At 40.5% G+C, this 12178-nt stretch overlaps 1 protein-coding gene across 2 annotated transcripts in view; it reads right to left on the reverse strand.

The window, feature by feature from the left end:
* The window catches only part of LOC144603436 (protein O-mannosyl-transferase TMTC2-like), a 190288-nt gene that overhangs the window by 14264 nt on the left and 163846 nt on the right, over positions 1-12178 (reverse strand). For both annotated transcript variants that reach the window (XM_078416635.1, XR_013548623.1), the window contains exon 11: positions 3916-3979. In XM_078416635.1, the coding sequence (XP_078272761.1) occupies positions 3916-3979 (64 nt within the window). Of the gene's footprint in view, positions 1-3915; positions 3980-12178 lie in introns of those variants that run through there.

The raw sequence follows: 12178 nt of genomic DNA on the forward strand, positions 1-12178 counted from the left end.
TAGCAATTGACAATCAGATGCTGCACTGTTCAGTTCAGTTTCGTTTATTGTCACGTGTATCGAGTTATAATGGGAAGCTTCTGGTGCATGCTATCCAGTCAACGGAAGGATGAAATATGATTACAATCGAGCCATTTACAGTGTATAGATACATGATAAGAGAATAACGTTTAGTGCAAGGTAAAGCCAGCAAAGTCCGATCAAGGATAGTCCGAGGGTCACCAAAGAGGTAGATAGCATTTCAGGACTACTCTCTGGTTGTGGTAGGATGATTCAGTTGCCTGATAACAGCCGGGAAAAAACTGTCCCTGAATCTGGAGGCGTGCGTTTTCACACTTCTATGCCTTGTGCCTGATGGGAGAAGGGAGAAGAGGAAGTGGCCAGGGTGCGACTCGTCCTTGATTCTGCTGCTGGCAGCGCCGAGGCAGCGTGAGATATAAATTGTGTCAATAGAAGGGAGGTTGGTTTAGACACAGTCCAGGACAAGTTCATTCTTGGGTGGTCAAATCAGTCACATTCCATCTGAAATTATTTTTTAATTTGGATTTTGCCTTCTTCTGGGTGATGTTTAACAATCTTCATTTGACAATATTGGCTGGTAAAAGTAATAAAGAGGGCCCAGCAAAAAGTAATCAGTTAAAATTGGGCAGTCTGGCATGCCATAAATTCCATGCTTGGCATCTTTGTTAATACAAGCGACATAATATTTAACAAATTTGAATGGCAACAAACTATTTCCAGTCTGAAAAGTTCTGCTGACCACGAAGATTTACAAGCTATGCAGACCTTTTTATTATAATCTTTTTTGCCCTGCCTGGAGGTGTAACTCTAGACAGAGTATCCTGTGATTGTTTGTATGGAATGACATTGAATAGAAACATTTTACAGTGAAAAATGTTACTTCCCACATGATTCTGACGTGCAAAGTGAACGTTTGTCATAATACTTCGGATATGAAGCACTAGTACATAGGTTTTCCATTAAGAGCACATATGCTTTCTGGGTCAAGGCATTAAGGCAGCAGAATAATATTTCAAAAAGACAGAACTCTATGCTGGCATCAAGGAAACGCATTGTAACAAAATGCCAACATTTTGTTTAATGCATTTCAGACAAAAACTTCAAACTGTTCGTTTTCATTAGGATAAATTAGCAGATGTAATTCCTCAGAATACAGCTGTTCAAAATCATGCATGCCAAAGGCACAGAAAAGGAATTCTTTGCAAAATAGCCACACAAATGGCAAAATAGGAATTCCTTTAACCTTAAAAGCAAAGTGCCTTAATTCTCAGAGACACTTCAACATTGCTGTCTGTAAGACTCAGTACTTTGCACTGCAAATGACCTGAAGTTTGGAGTAACTGCAATTTTTCTGTGAAGACTTTGAAGAGGTATCCTTGCACCACTAGTATTGCGCAGCATGGTGATATCCACATACAGCTTTCAAAGCACGTTTTGTGAATCTGACCTTTATGCAGATAAATATTACTAATTGCTGCAAAAGAAGGCACTTTAAGCCTTATCGCCTATTCTCAACTTCAATCATTGTTCAAGTTCCTATAAAATGGCTTAAGACATATTAATATTATTAACAAGCTGTTTAAAATCAAGGCTGCATATAATTTGCAATTAAACATTAAGATTCTTAAAATATTTTAAATCAAAACAGCAAAAGTCACCTTTAAACATATTCACATTAACTCAAGTGAATTATCAAACTCACCCTTCTCGCTTCTAACATACCTCTCCAAGTACTAAACGGACTTGCTGTTCCCAACTAGGTCTAAATGCTGAGACACCAACCGCAATGGTTCATGTTCCACCACCGGACTCTATGAGGGTTAGCCCATTCAGAATCTAGTGCTAAAGCAGAGTTGTTCTCTCAGCTGCCACCATCTGTGCGCAAGTTCGACATCCACAATAGTGCGTGGGATTGCACGAGAATCCAAAACTTATGCGGTTGCAAAGATAAGTGCAAGAAAATCCATGCTTCTTTCTGTGCAGATTTGATCCATTATGTAAACCTCTCACTGATCCAGCATATCGTTATGCATTTCATATTGCATTTCCACATTCCCCCTCATTTTCTGTGGTTTATCTATATGGAGTAGCTAACTTTGTGACCCTAGAACCAATTAGAACTATTTTGTCGGTGTTGATGGACCTTTACTTCATGACTTATCCGAAAGATAGCAGCTCTAACCTTTCATAATCAGTCAGTTCTGCACAGAGTCAGCCCAGGATAAATGGATTCTAGCTTCAAACCACGATCTTCTGATCTGGGAGCTAAACTGGTGCAATGGAGACAAGAGTTGCCATCAAAGTAAAATCATGAATAGATTTGCAGACATAGTGGGGTTTTTTAATTAAAACAATGGAAACTAAAAGCTAGTCTTACAACAAACACAGGGACGATGCAAAAGCAGACTTGGTTCTTGCAACATGCAAGTGAGAAAATATTCCCTTGAGAGCATTAAAATGCAGGCAAGTTCTGCCCTGTGCCCTGACCAATATTCCTAGCTCAGCCAACAGTCTGCTAAAGCAGACTCTATCAATTTAACAATTTACTTCTTGATGTGATACAAGAATGTGTTCTTTACAAAATGATGAGTTGTAACAGTCGACAAAAATACACTTAAGTGTACATCTGTTCACAGCAATTTGCCACCAAGAGTATGATTTTTATAAGCCACAACTTAACGCAGTAATTTCTATGGTTATGTGTTAACTGTATAATTAAGTCATGTTTCTTGAAAATGGATTAAGTCGCCGTCTACGTTCCTATCTTTTTCACCACAAGTGCTCCAGCAACTATTTATTTATTCATTGGTGTCGCCAATGTATCACTTTGAACTCCTTAAATTGTCCTATTTCAAAAAATTATAAAATAGTTGTGGTCATTAGTGCAAAGCACACTGTAAGGGCAGTGACTGTGTATTCTACTTAAATACAGTTCCATTGCCACCAACAGAACTGAATATTAGCAGCAGAGTTGCGATAGTACAATAGTGTTAATGACTGGGTAAGTTATTGGCGATGTGTTATGAATCCCTCATATCCTACTCTCGACTGAAACAGTGGGTTATAAGTTTAGGGTGCAGCTTCCACCCCACAAAACCTAAGTGCCATAAATACAACTCGATCTGCAGTTCTCAGACTATCTTTTATTTGTATAATAGAACTCTTGAGGGCATTAGAAAATCCATTTAGAAGGATGAGAGGAGATCTTATCGAAACGTATAAGATTATTAAGGGGTTGGACATATTAGAGGCAGGAAACATGTTCCCAATGTTGGGGGAGTCCAGAACAAGGGGCCACAGTTTAAGAATAAGGGGTAGGCCATTTAGAACTGAAATGAGGAAAAACTTTTTTCAGTCAGAGAGTTGTGAATCTGTGGAATTCTCGGCCTCAGAAGGCAGTGGAGGCCAATTCTCTGAATGCATTCAAGAGAGAGCTGGATAGAGCTCTTTAGGATAGCGGAGTCAGGGGGTATGGGGAGAAGGCAGGAACGGGGTACTGATTGAGAATGATCAGCCATGATCACATTGAATGGTGGTGCTGGCTCGAAGGGCCGAATGGCCACCTCCTGCACCTATTGTCTATTGTCTAAAATTACCAGAGTCTCCTCTAAAATTTGCTCATATCCTTACCAAGACTCTCCAGGCACTTACCTGTTGGAGTGGAGCTGAGAGCATGCATGTGCGTACACAGAGCTCGCCCATGGCCAACATAATGTGACTATCCAGCCTGATGATGTGACAATGGCCCTTTTCTGGGCTGGCTACTGGTTTCAGTGGAACTTGAGCACAGCCTTGAGTGCTTTTACTGGGGGCTGGGCCATTTGTCTTTAACGATGCACCGTGTTAATCATGCAATGCCACTGTTCTCCCTCTGACTAGTTAGTATTCACTTACATTGGGTCGCAGTCCTGCTGCCAATCCATAATGTTTCTCAGCTGCTTTGTTCAGGCCAGCTTGTCTGAGGAGCAACAAAAAAAAAATGTCAAATGAAATGAAATCTGACTTTGGACACGTGTCTTATAAGTGGTTTATATTTCGGATGGAAAAGCTAACAATGCTGCCAGATGTGCACTTTTGCAAAGTCTTAAAAAATGTGAGAAAAGAAAGATGACTGTCACTGATAGACATGCTTATCGCATTTTACATGACACACATTGGACTATTTCCCAAATCAATAGAAATTATAAAGGCATTAACACATGTTAATTCCTGCATTAAGTGGTAACATCTAAACACTGTAAACACTTTGCAAATAATTTGTACAAACTTAATAATAATTTAGGAAACTATATTATTACCTATAACAACTATATCCTGAGACCTTCACACACTTTACAGTTTCCCTTCTTCCTCACCTTGAGGAAGTGGTTCCATAGGTACCATCACCCTTCATGTGTCTGATTGAGGTGCTCCATTCTTCACAAGTGAACTGAGACAGCTTCTGGTGGTGTGTTACACAGCAGAACTGTGTATTAGGACCAAGCTTCCATCTGGTGCAAAGTCCATTTACAAACACTTTACAACAGGGAATCATTGAGCTAAATCAGGCTTGTGAACCCTGGCTTACTTTCCCCTCCCTGACTTGAGGCCAATTGTAGCATCCTCAGTCTCACCACAGTTAAGTGATTGATTTAGCACACTGGTCTATACAGCCTACACTCAACAGTGCCTTAATGACACTGACCCCTGAGGACGTAGTCTATTACTAGATCATGTTGCAAACTTATTTGAAAATTGGATAGCACAAATGGCACCAAATGCACCGGGGGAGTTTCTTTACAATGTCTTTATTCAATTTTGGCAGAAGCAGTTGAGAGGAACAAGCTGATTGTTGTTTCCTAAGTTTGTTGGATGTAATATATATATATTTCCAGTTTTACAGTGTATTTATTTTAATATATGTGAGTAAAAGCAACCAAAGTGCATTTAAGGTGATGCTTTTTTTCATGCAAAACTTCTGGAAGCTTTCTTTTCCACATCATGCTTATCACTGCTCACAATCATTCACTAAAAGTTACAAACATGTTTATTACTGTTTTGTGGAGGAATTGAACATTGATGAACATTGGCATTGATCCATCGGAAGCAAAGAATCCTTCAATACTAGCCAGTTAATCGTGCTTTAATGGAAGTCCCATGTGAGCCATACTATTCGGAGTGTTTGGTGCCAATAGTTTTCTATCAGAAGGAATAATAAAACAGATGATATATTTCTGTCTTTAATTTATCAAGACGAGGGGTCCCACGGTTTTGATCCCTGTGCTCAAGGGTTTTTGTTGACTGCTGAGCTATAAGTTGAACAATCATTGCTGTAGAATTCACAACGAAGGTATTTACGGTAATGTAATTACAAATGAGTAAAATCCACGACCAAATACAATCCTTCAATTCACTATGCAGGTGTTAAAAGTTGAATAGAATACCAGTCAGTTCCAATCATGCAGAGTACTTTTAAAATCCAGATCAACAAAACCTTCTACAATTTCTTCATCTGGTATTCAAGGGCGAACAAAAAGCAAAGGTTAAAGCTATTGGAAAGTTTCTTATCATGAAATAGCATTGTGATTTGGATGCAATGTTGTTTTCATGATGTAGCAACAATTAAAAAGCTGCAAAAGTAATGTTGAAATTATAAGAGGTTGGAGCTATGACAAACGATGACAGAATAAAGGAGTATGCAGAGAAGATGCAAGACGACAGTGCAGCGTAGAAAAATATGAAACCACATCATTTGGAAGTCTAGAGGAGTGAAAGTGACACAATTTAAATTATCATCTATATACTAAAACTCTCGTTTGTTTGTTTGTTTGTTCCTGAACTACAGCCAAAACAGTACACGATGACATGACAATTTTAGGCCCACCTTACTCACCGTCTTCCCTTTGGTGCTAATGGAAGAAGTTTCATTGAAATCGATGTTATATTTTTTAAGTTATTCATGTTTTAAAGTTTAAATCTATCTCCTAGGGAGGGAGGGGGGAAGGAGGGAGGGGGGTGGAGGGAGGGAGGGGGGGGGATAAGGGGGGTTGAGGGGGATGGAGTGGGGGGGAGGGGAAAGGGGAGGGGATGGGGGAAGGGAAGGAGGGAGAAGGAGGGGGAGGGGAGGGTGAGGGGGGAGGAGAGGGTGCTGCACCAATGCAGGAGAGGTTTGGGCCCAACGGGTCCACTTGATCTAGTTAATATTAAAAGTTAATTATCAAGGGTTCCTGATCATGCCTAAATGCATGAAAGGCAACAAGATACATGGTTAAGATTTGAACTATAGGAAAATCGTATGCTTGTTTTCAAGGGAATGCCGCTAAATATAACAAACAAGTCCTGAGATGGAATATTCCGACTGCAGCATGCCTAACTTTTATCACTTGCTATGAAGACATTAAGATAATATGAAAGATGGAACACAAATTCATAAGAGGTTTTTCAGGACGAGTAGTTACAGCTAGGAAAAACAATGTAAGTTAGATTCCCGACAACTGTAGTTCTTCTCAACATTAAATTAATATATTGAAAATCAGAGCTGAGACGTTTCATGATGATATGGTAGAGGTCTTTCCAAATGATGAAAGGTTATGATAAGTGTTTCGCATGCACAGTGCAATTGCAAAATAAGGACCCAGGTTTATAAAGGTGACCACAATGTGAATCTACACAGTGGGAATTGTATGAAAATTTGTGTTCAAAGACCATTATTGTCAGAGAGCTGATGAATTATTTCAAGAGAAACAGAACATTTCCTTGAAAAGAGAGAAGTATGAAATGACATGAAGAATATAATTTGATTAGACGACAATTAATGTGATGAAAAATATCAATGATTTTTAAGGACTATCTTATTACAAGCCCAGAAGAGACTTCACAATCCAAGATCGAGAGTCTGGTCAAACTAAATTTCACAAATGCGGAGATTTGAAAGTAGCAATGGAAAATAAGCATGAAAGCTGCAGAATTTCTCTAAAAGAAAACAAATGTACCTAGAAATTGTATCCACTTGCACCTGCTTTCTTACATTGAAGCCATAAATCACCTTTGTGCATGTTTTCCTGTTGAAGTTACCCCACCCATTGAGAAATTGGACTGGGCACTTCCAGATCTCATTGCCACTACCATACATTTCTCCAGTGTCATCTCACGTGCAGCAGCCATTACCAACAGATATTGGATTTTAAAGTGCAGCCTACAACTTGCAAAATTCACCCGCAGCAAAATAAGGAAATAACCTTTCAAAGCGTCGCTAGAAAGATGTGAAGTAAATGTATCCCACAGGGCAATCCCTGTTTTACCCTGAACTTCTGCCAAACTCATTTGCTACATTTTGTTCACAAATATTATTGATGATAATCCCAACGGCTGTATCATATGCACTTCAGTGCAAGGCGATATAAATACGGCACGTTAATGAGCCCATAACTCTCCATGCTCTATGACTTAGTCAGAAGTGCGAGGGCTCACCTTCCTGGATTAATGCTATTCCAAAAACACTCAGGAAGCTGGGCATCATCCAGGAAAATGCAGCCCAATTGATTGCCACCCCTATTCACTACTCTAAATATCTATTCCCTCCATCGCCACTGCACTATTGCAATAGTATGTAGCAGCTACAAAATGCATAAGTTGCACGTCCAAGCTACTCTGACAGGGGCTGCCAATCCCAAGACAAAGGCTTCAAGCCATTACATTCAGGTTCCCTTCCAAATCATTCACCATTTGCCTTGAATATATATCCAATTATATTGGCATTCTCTGCCACAGAAGGCAGTGGATGCCAATTCACTGGATGTTTTCAAGAGAGAGTTAGATTTAGCTCTGAGGGCTAACGGAATCAAGGCTTATGGGGAAACAGTGAGAAAGGGGTACTGATTCTGGATGATCAGCCATGATCATATTGATTGGCGGTGCTGGCTTGAAGGGCTGAATGGTCTACTCCTGCAACTATTTTCTGCTTCTTTGCCTATGTTTCTATATCACTGGGCTCTCGTTGTTGCGGCAACTAAATGCTCCAACTCCCTCACCAACTGTCCTGTACAAATTGTTTCATCAGTAGAACTGTAGTGACTTAAACAGGTGGTTCCCCACCACCCTGTGTGGGCTATACATGCTGGTCATACTTACTGTGTAGGAAGGAACTGCAGATACTGGCTTACATCAAAGATAGACACAAAATGCTGGAGTAGCTCACTGGGTCAGCAGCATCTCTGGAAAAAAGGAATAGGTGACTATGGGTCAAGACCCCTTCTTCAGACTTCTTCAGTCTGCAGAAGAGTCTCGACCCCTTAACGTCACCTATTCCTTTTCTCCGGAGATGCTGCCTGACCCACTGAGTTACTCCAGCATTTTGTGTCTATCTTCTGGTCATACCAACAGCAGCTGCATGCTGTAAAGATGATACAAAATAAATCTAGTCTTGCGTCTCTACGAGTGCATAGTTATAAGGTGAGAGGGGGAAAGTTTAATGGATATGCAGGGCAAGTGTTTTAGCCGGAGAGTGGTGGGGGCCGGGACTGCACTGCCAGGGTTGGTGGTGGAGGCAGATACGATAGTGGTGTTTACAAGGCTTATAGGTAGGCACATGGAAGTCCAGAGAATATAGGGATATGGATCATGGACAGGCAGATGAGATCAGTCGAAGTCAGGTTTGTGTATCAGGTTCGGCACAAACAATTGTGGCCCAAAGGGCTCAGTCCTGTGCTCTACTGTTCTATGTTTGTTCTATGTTTTGTATCTCCGAATATCTTTGGATGGGTTATAAGTAACTAAGAATGGGTTATAAAAGCCATCTTACTAGAATTACTCAAAAATAAACACATCAGGACCATTCTATTGAATTTAATTGCTTCATGGGTGGCACGGTGGCGCAGCGGTAGAGTTGCTGCCTTACAGCGAATGCAGCGCTGGAGACTCAGGTTCAATCCCGACTACGGGCGCTGTACTGTATGGAGTTTGTACGTTCTCCCCGTGACCTGCGTGGGTTTTCTCCGAGATCTTCGGTTTTCTCCCACACTCCAAAGACGTACAGGTATGTAGGTTAATTGGCTGGGCAAATGTTTTTAAAAAATTGTCCCTAGTGGGTGTAGGATAGTGTTAATGTGCGGGGATCGCTGGGCGGCGCGGACCCGGTGGGCCGAAGGGCCTGTTTCTGCGCTGTATCTCTAAATGCTAAATGCTCTTAGTTAAAATGTGCTACATTTTTATAAAATATATACCAGGTTTGTTAAACCACAATTGAGCAGTAATTCATCTGCAGAAACCTAGTTTGATCAAAGAACACATGTGAGGGTGCTGGTACATTGGACACGTTGAAAATTTGAAAGGTCATTTGTCAATCTTACACCAATAGTGCCAGAAAAAAAGTATAACGTCAAGCCTCCCAATTCAGACAACTTATACTTTCCTTGGCTCCATCTAGTTTCCCCTGCAGGTGACTCTGATTCCATAACAACTGTTCTTTTACTTAGAAAAGGCAGTCAAACATATATTCTAAGAGAGTAAAAGGTTTGAATTGAAGTCTAATCTAAACTTTCACAATAAACATAGAAACATAGAAAATAGGTGCAGGAGGAGGCCATTCGGCCCTTCGACCCTGCACCGCCATTCATTGTGATCATGGCTGATCGTCCCCAATCAATAACCCGTGCCTGCCTTCTCCCCATATCCCTTGATTCCACTAGCCCCCAAAGCTCTATCTAACTCTCTCTTAAATCCATCCAGTGATTTGGCTTCCATTGCCCTCTGTGGCAGAGAATTCCACAAATTCACAACTCTCTGGGTGAAAAAGGTTTTTCTCACCTCAGTTTTAAATGGCCTCCCCTTTATTCTAAGACTGTGGCCCCTGGTTCTGGACTCACCCAACATTGGGAAATGTTTTCCTGCATCTAGCTTGTCCAGTCTTTTTATAATTTTATATGTTTCTATAAGATCTCCTCTCATCCTTCTAAACTCCAGTGAATACAAGCCTAGTCTTTTCAATCTTTCCTCATATGACAGTCCCGCCATCCCAGGGATCAATCTCGTGAACCTACGCTGCACTGCCTCCATTACAAGGATGTCCTTCCTCAAATTAGGAGACCAAAACTGTACACAATACTCCAGATGTGGTCTTACCAGGGCCCTATACAACTGCAGAAGAACCTCTTTACTCCTATACTGAAATCCTCTTGTTATGAAGGCCAACATTCCATTAGCTTTCTTCACTGCCTGCTGTACCTGCACGCCAACCTTCAGTGAGCAAATATACAATAAGCTCAGTATATTTTTACCTGATGTTTATTTTCAAATACCGACACTTTTAAAGTTCAGAGCCTCTATTGCTCAGCCATCTTTTCATTTCTGCAAACAATTACTCCACCCCTGTCTTCCTCCACACCAGGAAACATTAGGAGGTGGTTGGTACTGAGCCCACAGAGCGATTTATTTCTTTTCGTGAGGCTATGAATGTACTCACTTTAACATTGGTGACAAACCTTCACTGCAAGATGATCTCAGGTCAGCAAGCCAGTGTTTACTCGGTTCATAATACAGCACGTTTAAATATTGGCAGCGCTGGGACTGAAAGAACTCAGTGAAATTGCTCCACAGATCTGGAGTTAGGAGATCAACCAACTGTTCCATTTATCATTTCTTACGACTCATTGCTGTAAGTTCTGTTGTTCACTCATCATCAGCTCTGATTTTAATATGGCATTTAAAGAAAAATAGCAGCAATTCTGAATTAACGCTTGGTCAAATATAGGACAGCTATCTCGATTAACTTTGAAATGCAGCACGTGGTACAGCACAAGTACCTGATAGTTGCTTGATAGCACGAACCCGCTCGCCATGAATTATGTTCATTCATCATTAACTGACAGTAAAATGTTTCCTTCATCCAATTCCCTCTCCCATGTGAACATGTGTCATTACATACAGGCTGTCCACAACTTGATAGAATATGAAAATACATGAAATCATGCAGCTGATGCCAAGGTGCCTGTGTGTACTGGGAACTGTAAACATGATAAATTGAGTTCTCCACAAACGATTATTTTATGTAGAATGTAAAACTGATGACTGCAGAAAGGGTGACTGCAATAAATGTTCAAATATGGGATTTTACTATGTGCAGCCAATTCCAGATGCAGTTCACTGGTTATTAAATTGGCATTCAAGGTGTTTGCAGTCTATTCTTGAGCCTATCTCTGTGTAGCATTTGAAATAGCAACATGAGGACAGCACACTTCTGCTCCGGGTTCTTTGTTTAGTTTGGACGGCACGGTGGCGCGGCAGTAGAGTTGCTGCCTCACAGCACTTACAGCGCCTGTACTTTATCATGACATCTCATTCAAAGAGTTTTTGAATAAAGTTGATTTTGGTGGGGTTTTTTTAAAAAAAAGTGTCGGAATTTATTGAATTTCTAAGTAGTTTATCATGACATCTCATTCAAAGATTCTAGTCACATTCATTTTGACCATTAAAATCAAACGCTGACACATGCGCTGCATTATGAGAACACTTTTCATTCATTTATTTAGATCAATGAGGCAAACACATACACAGGCATTTCACTACATTTATTAAAGGCCAAAGCTCACACATAGACAGACACTACTAACACAAAGATAAACTGAGTTTTACTGCTATGCTGTTTGTAGGGGGTATGCACACCTGACCATAAAGGACAGTGACGTGTGAAATGGTCTGGCCGGACTTTGCTGTCCTTATGGTCAGGTGTGCATACATCTTTTGAAATTTACATCTTTCTAATCGAAGAGGTACTTTTCAATTATTTTCTGGTGTTGCAGTTTGTTTGAATTGTTGTGACATTTTCAATAATATTAATAGTTTGTAATGTTTTTGAACATGTGTAAATGTTTGTGAAAGTCAGCGCCATTCACTTACATTCAATACGGCTTAATTTCTAATGTCCAACGTACAATTGGAGAGCCTTGCTAATCAGGTGAGAGCCTGTTACTTTCAGGAAGTTCTCACAAGAGATCTGCTGAGTGTATGAGTGTATTTTAGCTCATGGGTGAGAAAGGAGACCTAATGGTCCAAGAAATTTCAGACCAGCGAGTCCAAATTAGAATACACTTGAGAGATATATTGGAGAGAATGCTAAAGATTCACTACCTCCTAAATGAAGCTATTTGTTCTCATCTTAGTCCGGGTGCTGCCAATTCCGCCC

The sequence above is a fragment of the Rhinoraja longicauda genome, chromosome 20 (genome assembly GCF_053455715.1).
Source record: "Rhinoraja longicauda isolate Sanriku21f chromosome 20, sRhiLon1.1, whole genome shotgun sequence".
In the NCBI taxonomy this organism is placed as follows: domain Eukaryota; kingdom Metazoa; phylum Chordata; class Chondrichthyes; order Rajiformes; family Arhynchobatidae; genus Rhinoraja; species Rhinoraja longicauda.